Below are 12539 nucleotides of genomic sequence, written 5' to 3'. Positions count from 1 at the left end.
CATCCAGTACTAGGGCTGAAAGGATTTCAAACCTCACACATAACAATTTTTTTAAGTGGGAAGACTTCGGTCAACGGCTAGAGCCACCTCCCTTTCGCAAAACTTAAAAAATACTATCAGTGCTGGAATGTGGCACGAGAAATCAGGATTTGTGCATAATTAATCACGTTACTTTGCCACCCACACTGCAAGGCACAGACCGGCAGCCTCTCAAGGGCAGTGTATGTAAATACAGCTTCGCTATGCAAATGTTCCTAATGATTTCCGATTAATAGGATCATTATAATAGCCCTGCCTGTTCTAGAAAAGGAACCCCGAAAGTGTCCAGCCTCTCAGAGCTCCATAGCGATCGGCACGGTTTCCAAGTACTCATTTTACTGAGTTGACAATAGTGCCTCCCGTGTTGCTCCCAGTTGCACGATCCCACACTAAACCTGTCGTGGAGGGGGCGCGTGGGTGCTTTTTGTTTTGCTTTGCTTTGTTTTGTTTTGTTTTGACATAGCTTAGCCTCATCTGGAGACCGAACTCTACGCACGTCTCTCGTCAATGGCAAACTTATTTGCGTTTTCACTTTCTTCAGCAATGCTTTCTATCCGATGACATTCCGCGGGTCGCAGTGAACGGTGACTTTCCCTCTGCTGTGCAGAGCCTGCCGGTGTCGCCGTGGTTTTAGGGCTGCTGAAACCTCCAGGGTGTGGAAGGCTCCGTCAAGGGACACCCTAGAGCGAGGGTACTGCCTCACCCCTGGAATTAGAATAAAGATGCACATTTGGACTCCTGGGGTCCCCCCTTCCCCTCCTCCCCCTGGCCTCCTCCGGCCTCCCCTCCTCCGCGGCCCTCTGCTCCCCTCCTGCCCCGCGCTTACTGTACTCTATTTACCACCCCAGCTGGGCTCGCGCCCGCCCCGCCCACACCGCGGGGATTGGCTGCGAACGCGGAAGGACCGAGCGCTCGCCCCGCGCCCGCGCCCGCCAATGGGGGCGCCCGCGCGGCCTGATGGACGCGCCGGCTTCCACCAATGGGAACGCAAGGAACCCGGATCGTGTGCCCCCGGCGAGTGCCGATAAAAGCCGCCCCGCCAGGCTCCCGGCTTCATTCTGAGCCGAGCCTGGTGCCCAGCGCAGGAAGCTCCGCAGGCGGCGGCGGCCTGAGCTCCTGGGCAGCCCGCTCCCTCCCGGTCTCTCCTTCCCCGCGCGGTCAGCATGAAAGCCTTCAGTCCGGTGAGGTCCGTTAGGAAAAACAGCCTTTCGGACCACAGCCTGGGCATCTCCCGGAGCAAAACCCCGGTGGACGACCCGATGAGCCTGCTGTACAACATGAACGACTGCTACTCCAAGCTCAAGGAGCTGGTGCCCAGCATCCCGCAGAACAAGAAGGTGAGCAAGATGGAAATCCTGCAGCACGTCATCGACTACATCTTGGACCTGCAGATCGCCCTGGACTCGCACCCCACTATTGTCAGCCTGCACCACCAGCGACCTGGACAGAGCCAGGCGTCCAGGACGCCGCTGACCACCCTCAACACGGACATCAGCATCCTGTCCTTGCAGGTAAGACCTACTCCCGGTGCCCCCGCCCGCTGCCGCGCACCCCAGTCATCGCCTGGGCTGCCGCTCGCAGACCCATTGTCGAGACGGCCGCAGTCCGTGACTTACCGATGAGCTAATTAACTAAAAAAAAAAAAAAAAGCAAATCTGCTATAGATCGAGCGGTGCGTGAAATTGCTGATAAGTTCTGACACGTTAATGCATCTGTCTTTGATTCGGATTGTAGCATAAAACGTGTTTAATGAAACTTGCTGTTCTATGGATTACTTTAAAAAAAAAAAAAAAAGCCCTTTCTCGTTCAGATTGTCTAACATCGCCGTTTATCCCCTTTCTCTCGCAGGCGTCTGAATTCCCGTCTGAGTTAATGTCAAATGACAGCAAAGCGCTCTGTGGCTGAATAAACGGTGAGTGTTAGCTTGTGCCTCCCGTCCGGACACCGCCTCTTGGAGAGAGAGAGAGAGAGAGAGAGAGAGAGAGAGAGAGAGAGTGTGTTTTCATTTGTGTATCTGCAAAATTGGGGATTTTGTAAATGAATGTGTACTTCAGTCGTATGGCACGTAGCACACTGCCTGTGCCTACGAGCTATGAAGGGGCTCCTAGCTCTCATTACTCCAGATCCCAGAACATTTTCCTTTTAAACGCAAAGCACAAAACAAAATACCAGTAACTTAAGTGTGAAGGCGGCTGGGGAAAATGCGTGTTGGCCTCTGCCACACACGGAACGCCCGGCTCTCCCGTGCTGGTGCTCTGGTACTATGAGGTACTACCCTGCACGTAATTAATCTTATCACCACAAATTCCGTAGAGATCCTCCTTCCCTAAAACTTCGGCCCTCCTGAGACTCGGCCAGCCCAGCACTGCCTGCCTGCCTGCCTGCCTGCGCCTCAGACCCTGTGATGTGGGATTCCGACTTCCCTATCTGCTAACTAAAGGGCTGTTTTCAATCAAATAATCGTTACAAGAAGCAGACTGGCGCCCGCGAGCACCGCTGTTGGAGATCCAACTAGGAGACTGCGTTGGGAAGTTTGTCCCCGGAGTCTCTGCTGTTTTACTGTTTAATTTTCGCCGTGGAGGCCGAGTGTGTGTGTTGCATCTGGACGCCAGGGTTTGCCCAATCTTTGAGTGTTTGGTGGTTAAATGTTCAAACTGCGGCTTCCTCGTGGCGCCAGTCTGCCCGCCTCTGCCCTTAGGTTCCGTTCTCCTAAAACACGCCTCTCCCCCAATCTTTTGCAGGTGGTCATGACTTTTCTTTTCTTTGCACAACAACAACAACTCCACAGGATCTTTTAACGCGCTGAACTTATTTTTCAACCATTTCACGAGGAGAACAACAAGTTGAATGGACCTTTTTAAAAAATGGAAGGAAAACTAAGAATGATCATCTTGCCCAGGGTGTTCTCTGACCTGGACTGTGATATTAGTTATTTATGAAAAAGACTTTTAAATGCCCTTTCTGCAGTTGGAAGGTTTTCTTTATATACTATTCCCACCATGGGGAGCGAAAACGTTTAAAATCACAAGGAATTTCCCAATTTAAGCAGACTTTGCCTTTTTTCAAAGGTGGAGCGTGAATACCAGAAGGATCCAGTATTCAGTTACTTAAATGAAGTCTTTTGGTCAGAAATTACCTTTTTGACGCAAGCCTACTGAATGCTGTGTATATATTTATATATAAATATATATATATATTGAGTGAAACCTTGTGAACTCTTTAATTAGAGTTTTCTTGTATAGTGGCAGAGATGTATATTTCTGCATACAAAGTGTAATGATGTACTTATTCATGCTAAACTTTTTATAAAAGTTTAGTTGTAAACTTAACCCTTTTATACGAAATAAATCGTGTGTTTATTGAATGGTGATTGCCTGCTTTATTTCAGAGGACCAGTGCTTCGATTTTTATTATGCTATGTTATAACTGAACCCAAATAAATACAAGTTCAAATTTATGTAGACTGTATAAGATGATAATAAACATGTCTGAAGTCAATACCTGAACTCTGAATGGTTTTTAAGATCTCCCTCTCTGTCTCCACTCGATTTAACCATCACTGCCACCACCCCCTAAGCCTTGGGACTTGTATGCAGAAGAAACTCCTTCTTATCAGATGTGTGGTCCAGTGCGAGCACTTTGGGGGCAAAGCGCCAATGTGCTTTAAGACAGCTGACCGGGCTGGGGAAACAAGTCTTAGTCCCGCAAGGAACTAGTAGTTCTGTGCCTTGGGGCTGAGTTTCAAACCAAGGAGCTGCTGTGGCAGTGACTCCTAGGAGTTAGAGCAGTCACACTAAATGAGTCTGGAAGGACTGCTTGGCTGAGTAGGTGTTCAGACACTTCTGGAGTATCTGAAACTGCTTGTAGTTCAGGACATGACTTAAAAGAGTTAGGGGAAGGGCGAAAAGACCCCTGGGTGCTAACTGCTTGCTCCCGGTGACTGTTTGCCTGCAGGAATTCAAGCCGCAGCGTGGCCCCGGGCGCTCCCGGCCTCCCCAAGCTTCCCCTGTACCTTCTCCACCTGGAGCTCGCCCGGGCTCCTGGAGACAGGGCCTGGGCGGAGCCCACTTTCCAAGACAGGTGGCCGTTAAATCGCCCTTCACCCTTGACTGCACCCCTGGACTGCCCCGCGAAGGAAAAGAGGGAGGGAGGGGAGAAAGGCCTTCTAAGTCACAGAAAAAGTACCAGCGCGCTGTTTCCATGTAGCCCTCACCTGGCAGCTTTTGGCTCCTGCTTTAAAACAGGTAGCTGACGCGGACAGATACTTAAAATTCGTGCGCATGCAAGAATTCCCAAACTGGAAGGAAGACACTTCCTTAGGTGTGTGAGGGTGGGGTGGGAGGTTCTGGAAGGCCGGCCCGAGGTGGACGGGGAGCGGAGAAGGAAGGTGGGGAGGACGGGCGGGTGGGGATGGGTGTCTCACCTGGGGCCACTTTCTCAGGCCCAGCCCAGCAGGTGTTTGGGTGGCGCCACCTTGTCTGCGCTGGCGGCGGTGGCGTTTCCGGCCCTGACCTGGAATCCGTCACGGAGAGCGCGGGGCCAGGTGCGGAGGGGCGGCCTCGGGCTCTCGGCCCAACTTCGCCCTCGCCCGGCTCCCGCGTCCTCTGCGGCGGTCGCGCCCGACCCCGCTTCCTCCCGGGGGGGGGGGGGGGGGGGGGGGGGGCGGCGCCGGGGACCCGGGCGGGGCAGCCTCCGACGCCACCCGCGCCCCGCCCGGCGTCCGCGCCGCAGGTGAGCACGTGCTCTGACCGGGGCCGTCGTTGTTGTTGATAATCGTACGGACGGGGACGCCGGCTCTGCCCGCCACACCTGGGCGGGGCGGGGCGTGCCGGCGCAGGCCGCCCTTCGGACCTGCCACCTGATGTCCGGCCACCTGTCGCCGGCCCGCCCAGCGCCCCGCGCGACGAGCAGGGGCGGGAAGCACGAGGACGGGTCGCTGCCCCCCCCCGCTCCCGCCCCCACCCCATCCTGTCCTCCGGGGACGACAGGGTGGGGGCGCGGACGCCGGCTCCCGGTCGCCCCCAGCCTCTCGTGGTCCGCTCGGACCGGCGAGAGGACCAGACCCGGACGGCAGGTCCCGTGCAAGGGCTCGCCGGCTTTCCAGAGGACGCCGTGCGGCCGGGGTGGGGCTCTCGAGCACCTGCGCGGTCCCTGGAAGCCGGGGACCGTTTGCAACGTTTGGACGACGACCCAGAGTAGCAGCACCGTCCAGGAAAAGCGGCACCTTTCGGAGGAGGCTTTCGGCGGCGGAGCTCCGGCCACTCGTCCGGGTCCGGCCGGTGGAGGTCGGGCGCCACCTGCTGGCCGGCGCCAGGAAGGCGGCTCGCGAGCGGGGTTTTCGGGGCGCTGGGAGGCCGAGGGGCGATAGCTGGAGCTTCAGGGGGGAAACGCACGGAGAAACTGCCTTTTGAAAACGGGTTATCAGGAAAGAGAGCCTCTCTAGCATGTGTACAGTCGTTTCCACTGTGTTTTCTTCTTATTTCGTCTTCTTACCTACTTCGCAACTTAGGATCCCCTTTTGCAGATTAGTATCCACTGCCACTAGGTGCTGTCTTGGATGTTAATAAAAGTATCAGACTTGACCCCCCGGGAGCAGAGAGACTACAACTGGATTGTGGAGAAAAGTGAGTTGTGAAGTCGAATGAAAGCCAGCGTGTTTTCGCTTCTTTTCCTTAAATCTTTCAATGTGTTTTTATTTTTTCTGAATAACCTCAGCCACGACCTCCAATATTGCGTTAAAGGACTAGGAGGTGAGAGGGAGCGTCCTTGTTTTATTCCAGATCTTAATGAAAACAAGTCAGACTTTCTCCATGATGCGTGACCCGGCTCTAGGATTTTGTGATGTTATGTAGTCTTGATCAATTTTAGGAAGAACCCTTTAATTGTTAGCTGTTTTTTGTTTTGTTTGGGGGGGGATTTTGACTCACAATTCGGGAATGAATTTGGTAAAATATATGTATTCTATTTATTGATACTATTTTCCTTTAGAGTCTTAACACTGATTTTTCTGATGTGAATCGGCCTTGCATTTATTCTGTAATAAATCCTACTTGAACATGACGTATGATTACTTCTTACACACACTGTCGGATTCTGTTAGCCAGTATTTTACTTGGAATGTTCTAGAATACAATGGAGCCTGTGGTTTCTTTTCTTGTGCTGTCCTTATCTGGTTTTGGAATCGAGGTCACACTAACCTCAAACGATAAATGTGTGGGTCAGTTTACATTTTAGTTCTCAAAGCCACGGATAAATCTTCGAAGTTAGGCAAACATGTGGTCTCTCCATTCTACAGAAGCTGTCCTCAGAGACACCAAGGGAGTGACCAAGGGCATGCGGCAGTCAGTGGACAGACTCGGTCCAGTGTTTTACTCAAATGGGGAAGACTTCTGAGGACAACGATGTAGACGTTACCAGGGAATAGTAACCTATAGTCACTAAACACCTGTTTCCTGGAGCTTTTTTGTTGTTGTTCAAGGATAATTATTTATGGGGTTTCCACGCTGTGGGTGCACAGCTCCAGGGCAATCCAAATCCGTGTCAGCCTGACTCACCACACGCCCTTCTGATTCCTAATGCCCTCTGCTACCGGAAGGGAGTCTCCAGGCTCTGTCTTTCCCGGGTGATGGTTCTGCTAAGGTCCCAAACGTCTATTTCCTCATAAAGGTGATCTGAGACCGAGGCAAGATTTGTCCAGAAGCCCAACAGGTATTTGGTTTAGTGCTGACCATGGGAGTAGCCACTTGGAGGAGAACCGCCCCTCACTGCCCCCCGACGGCAAGAACCGGGGAAGTCTGCAGAGACGTGTGGACAGAGAGCTGAACACTGGCGCGTTTGGCTTGTTTCCAATCATTTGCTATTAAAAATCAGGCCACGTCCGGTGGCAGTTCCTGAGTGGGGGTACCAAGCCCGGCACGGGGGCACTGACCCAACAGGAATCGGAGACGAGGTTTCACTCCCACGGGAAGCAGGACATTGGCAGGGAAACCACTCTTGAAGGCCTGCCACGTCAGTGTGTAGACTAAATTACTCATCCTGGAGGATCTTGGGGAAGCCTGTCAGCCTGAGGTCAGGAGGGGAAAGAAACATCTCCCTTGAAAATTTGGAGCCAGGGGTCTGCCCTCGCAGGGAGTGGAGATTTAAATCCATGGGACCCAGACAGTCTGCAAAATTCTAATGCTGATAAATTAACATAAAAATGCTTCCTGGCTGGTGATGCCCCTGGGGTGTTTGGCAGGAGTAAGGGCAAAAGTTCTCCAGAGTGAGAAGCCCTCAAGACTAACCACCCAAAATCCTCCTGTTTAATGGCTTGCTGAAAGTAAGTTTACAATTAAAAACTTTAGATGCTACTGAAAACCAATTTTCGGTGAAAGAAAGATTCAGTAGATACAATGAAGAGAAAGATTAGAAACCAAAGAACTATATAGGCTCAAAGGTGAGGATAACTAAAATGATTCGAGAAAAAGAAATAGAAGAACGAATTAAAAACATAAGAAAATCGCAAGGTACAGTTAACCGAAATTGAAAACTCAGTGGAAGGTTAAAACCCAGATTAAAAACTACTGGAGCTTTTCTACATGCTAACAATGAACAATCTGAAAAGGAAATTAAGAAAACAATTCCATTTACAATAGCATCAAAATGAATAAAATGCCTAGGAATTAATTTAGCCAAGGATGCGGAAGACTTGCACAATGAAAACTATAAAACACGGCAAAAAGAAATTAAAGAAGACGTATATAAGCGAAAAGGCATCCCACGCTCAATGAAATGGAGGCTTGAATATTGTTAACATTTCAATACCACCCAAACTACAGATTCAGGGCAATCCCCGTGAAGACTTCAGTGATATCTTTTACAGAAATAGAAAAACCCATCCCACAATTTAGATGGAATCTTAAGGGACCCTGAACAGCAAAAGCTTTCTTGAGAAAGAAGAACAAAGTTGGAGAGCTTACAGTTCCTGGTTTCAAAACTTATTACAAAGCTACAGCAGTCAAAACAGTGTGGTACTGGTAGAGGGACAAACGTATTGACCAATGGAACAGACTAGAGAACCCAGAAATAAACCCTCACATACATGGTCAAAGGATTTTCGACAAGGATGCCAAGACCCCACCATAGAGAAGGGCTGGTCTTTTCAACAAACCGGACATCCACGTGCAAAAGAGCAAAGCTGGACCCTTCTCTAACACCATAGACAAAAGCTAACTCAAAATGCATCCAAGACCTCCACGTAATGGCTAAAACTATAAAAGTCTTAGAAGAAAACATATGGCATAAGCCTCACAACTTTGGAATTGGCAATGATTTTTTGGATAGGACACCAAAGGCACAGGCAACAAAAATAAAAGTAGGCAAATTGGACTTTGTGAAAATTTACAACCGTGCCTCACTGGACGCCATCAAGAGAGTGAAAAGGCAACCTACAGAATGGGAGAAAATCTCTGCAAATCATATGTTGGATAAGGGATTAATAGCCAGCATATACGGAGGACTCCTAAAACTCAACAACATAAAGAGAAACAGTGCAAAAATAGGCAAAAGAGTTGAAAAGCATATCTCCAAAGAAGATCTAGTATGGCCAGTAAAACACGAGAAGATGCCCCACATCCCTAATCATCAGGGAAATGCAAATCAGAACCATAATGACATCTCATACCCATTAGGATGGCTACTATCACCAAGAGAAAAAAAAAGCAGAAAATAGCAAGTGCTGGGAGGATGTGGAGAAGTTGGAACTCTTGTACACCGTTCGTGAGAATGTAAAATAATACAGCCGCTGTGGAAAACAGTAAGCATGGCGTCGCCTCAAGAAAATTGAAAAATAGATTTCCCATATGTTCCGGCGGCTCCACTTCTGGGTATGTACCCAAAAGAATTGAGGCAGGGTCTCGAGGAGACTTTTTGTGTCCGTTTTCATGGCTGCATTATTCACGGTAGTTAAAACACAGAAGCAACCCACGTGTCCGTCAGCAGACTGAGTGGATAAGCCGCATGTGGTGTCTACATACAGTGAAACACTAGCCTCAAGAAGAAAGGAAATTCCAACATCTGCTCTAAGACGAACCTTGAGGATATTATGCTAAGTGAAATAAGCCAGTCGCAGAAAGACAAATGCTATGTGATTCCATTTATATGCGGTACTTAGAGTGTCAAAATCACAGAGACAGAAAGTAGAGGGGTGACTGCCAGGGGCTGGGGGAGGGGAGAAGGAAGGAGGAGCTTTGCAGGATGAGAGGGTTCTGGAGACAGATGGCCGTGATGGTTACACAACAGTGCGAATGTACTTAATACCTCTGGACGACACGCTGAAAAACAATTACGATGGCAACTTTTACATTATGTGTGTTTTTACCACACACACAAAAATGTGTAAGCTGCTAGAGAGAGAATTCATGAACTCAGAGAGGGAGCTGAGGAAATAACCCAGAGCACAGCACTGAGAGATAGAGACCTCAAAGAGATGAAATCAAGGACGGGATGGAAAAGTCCAACACATAAGGCAGTCTCTACCGAAGGTCATGGCAGTGGAAGGGTGTGCATCACAGCCAGCAGGCAACTCGAACTTGAACATTAGACATGTCTAAGCATCACACAAGCCTTTAGTCAAGCCAATGGGCCACACACACATATGTCCTAAATCTGAAAAAGAAGAAGTCCTTCAACACAAGGGAAAGAGTTCACAGGTGATACAGTGGCCTTTACACATACAAATAGATGGTCCGTTCCATTCGTAGGGAGATAACAGCAAGTGCAAAGACACCGCATGAGATACCAGTTCTCACCCAGCAGATGGACGAAAGTGCAAAAATGAGCATGCACTCTGTTAAGACCGGGGGTGAGGGGAACGGTCTTGTCCATTGTTCATGATAAATGGTAGCGCCCCTGTGCAGGGGAACTGGACACCAGCCCGCGAGATTCTGCGTGCATGGACAGTTTCACCCAGCTGTCCCACCCAAGGGATCTATGCCGAAGTTACACTTGCAGAATAGGAACTAGTTTGTGCCTCAAGTTAACACATGTGGCATTATTATTTTTTTTAATTTTTTTAATGCTTATTTGTTTTTGAGAGAGCGTGAGCAGGGGAGGGGCAGAGAGAGAGAGAGAGGGAGACACAGAATCCGAAGCAGGCTCCAGGCTCGGAGCCGTCAGCACAGAGCCCGACGCGGGGCTCGACCCCACAAACCGTGAGGTCATGACCTGAGCCGAAGTCCGCCGCTTAACCGACCGAGCCACCCAGGGGCCCCTGGCATTTTTTTTTTTCTTTAATAGTAAATGATTGGAAACAAACGCCCACCAGTAGGGGGCTGGCTGGCAATTCTACAGCACATTCATGAGCAGCGTCGTGACGGGGAGAGCTGTGTGCTTTCCAGGGTATAACGCCCAGTGGAGAGAGCATCACACAGAGCCATGCGCGGAACAGGCTGTTGTGTCAGAAGAAAAGCATACTATACACGTAGAGATTCGTGTTTGTTTACATTTGTAGAGAAACAGAAGATAAACCAAAAACCAATTGAAACAGCTATTGATGGAGGAGGGGGGAGAAATGTGATGTTTCTAAATGTATCTTGTCGTATAGTTTTGATTGTAATGTAAATGTTTTTAATCAAAGAAAAGAGCAATATACACAACTTTAAAAGTAGAACAAGCGTACCTAGTCGTATGTCAGGTTGGTGGTATATCCATATCAAGAAAAGAATTATCCCAGCTGACTTTAGGACACAGAAGTTTTACTCGACATGCCCAGTGGAGATGTTCTAAGGACAGAAAGAGCTGCAAAGAGGGGGCTCCCGGGTGGCTCAGTCGGTTGAGAGTCCAACTCTTGATTTCGGCTCAGATCATGATCCCAGGGCCGTGGGATCGAGCCCCATGTGGGACTCCACACTGGGAGTGGACCCTGCTTGGGATTCCCTCTCTCCCTCTGCCCCTCTCCTCTGCTCGAACTCTCTCTCTCTCAAGCAAATAAACATTTTTTTAAAAAGAGCTGCAAAGAAACCATAAAGGTCACTTAGTTGTCATATTGTTAGTAATAATCTTGATATTGTTATCTTTAAACTGGTAAATATATAAGATAAGCAAAGAAGTAATTATACTTAATCTCTTTCAGTGTCAGAGAGATTAGACACAAATAAAAGTTAAAGAAGTAAAAGCCCAGAACTCTTATATTTGAACTGACAATATCAGTTGAAACTCACTTCTCTTAAAAAATATTTTTCTAGCATTCCACTGAAAATGCCTAGAAGCAATGGTAACTTGGCAGTAATAAGCACCCCCTTAAAATCAGTTTGTGTTCTCCGATACCATTAACCACAAGAAGTAAGCAACATTCCTTGGAGAAAGGACTGATGCCCAGTCCGGGACAGGAAGTAAAAATGATAAAGATAGACAAAAATAAAGAGATGACAAAAGTAGAATAAAACTCTTTGGGTCCCAATGGAAGATTCTAGGGCACCAACTCATTTTAAAAATTGATAATTAAAGGGAAATTAAAAAGCGTTCACCCTGCCTTCCCAGTACGAGTCGTATGTCAGAAAACTGTAAAAGACAAAATTAGCAAACCATTTTGCAGCCCCCAAGTCCCAGGGAACGCAAGGACTGCGACGTGTCACATAGTTGCTGATTCAGGCAACGGTCATCAATGGTGAGCGGAATCATTAGGTGAAAGATTGATGGGGGATTTGATGATGAAATGATCCGGCTGTTTGTAAGGAAATGATTGCTTGAACCCCTGGGTCAGTCACTAAAAATCCAGACGAGGGACCAGGAGATGCTTCCTGGCGTGCAGTCAGAGGGACACAGCATCACTCGCGAAACATTTGTAGGAAAACATTTATTTCTAATAACCCAATCTGAAGTAATACAAAGCCTTCAGATCTAACCTTCTTGTCTATGGAAACGGGGTGGGGGGGGGGGCGGGGAGCAAGTGAAATTATATCACAAGGAAGCGGGCAGAAGCCCAGAATGGGGACTTCCTCAGGACGACGGACCCGGCTTTGTCTACACGGCAATGATATTAAAGCAGAGCTCGTGGGGAGGACGGGGGAAGAGCTGTCCTCAAGGAAGACGACATAGGAAATGGAACAGCCGAGTGCAATGAGTGAATCTCGTTCAGCTTCCTCGACTCTCAACAGGCAACAGTTTCAGACAATCGGAGAAATGCGAATGAACGCGGGGCATCGGATGATGTTAACGGATTGGTTGGGTCGGTGTGAAATAGAATGACCCTGTCCTTTAAGATGCGTCCTGACGTATTTACACGTGAGGTGTCTCGTATTTGCTTTCAAATAGTCCAGGCAAAGGAAAGGGGAGTGAGGCACACGACACAGGCACGGCCAAATGCCGCTGGCGTCCCCGCTGAGCGATGGGCACAGGACTGTCCTCTGTGTTTGGAAATGCTCTGGAAATGTCTGGAAATGTCCTCTGTGTTTGGAGCCGCGGGTCAGAGAGACTCCGTGCTATGCTTACTCTGGCACAGGGCCCTTCCCTTCTCCAAAGTC

At 49.0% G+C, this 12539-nt stretch overlaps 1 protein-coding gene across 1 annotated transcript; it reads left to right on the top strand.

Moving 5' to 3' along the window:
* The first annotated feature begins 1082 nt into the window (after window positions 1–1082).
* Window positions 1083–3604, top strand: ID2 (inhibitor of DNA binding 2). The gene is made up of 3 exons (XM_042933735.1): window positions 1083–1550; window positions 1888–1951; window positions 2781–3604. The coding sequence occupies exons 1-2, from the start codon at window positions 1203–1205 to the stop codon at window positions 1942–1944; spliced, it is 405 nt and encodes a 134-aa protein (XP_042789669.1). The 5' UTR covers window positions 1083–1202; the 3' UTR covers window positions 1945–1951; window positions 2781–3604.
* Window positions 3605–12539: the final 8935 nt, after the last annotated feature.

This window comes from Panthera leo, chromosome A3, assembly GCF_018350215.1.
Source record: "Panthera leo isolate Ple1 chromosome A3, P.leo_Ple1_pat1.1, whole genome shotgun sequence".
Classification (NCBI taxonomy): Eukaryota; Metazoa; Chordata; class Mammalia; order Carnivora; family Felidae; genus Panthera; species Panthera leo.
The sequence above is the reverse complement of the archived record's forward strand: the minus strand, read 5'-3'. Positions and strand labels throughout refer to the sequence as shown.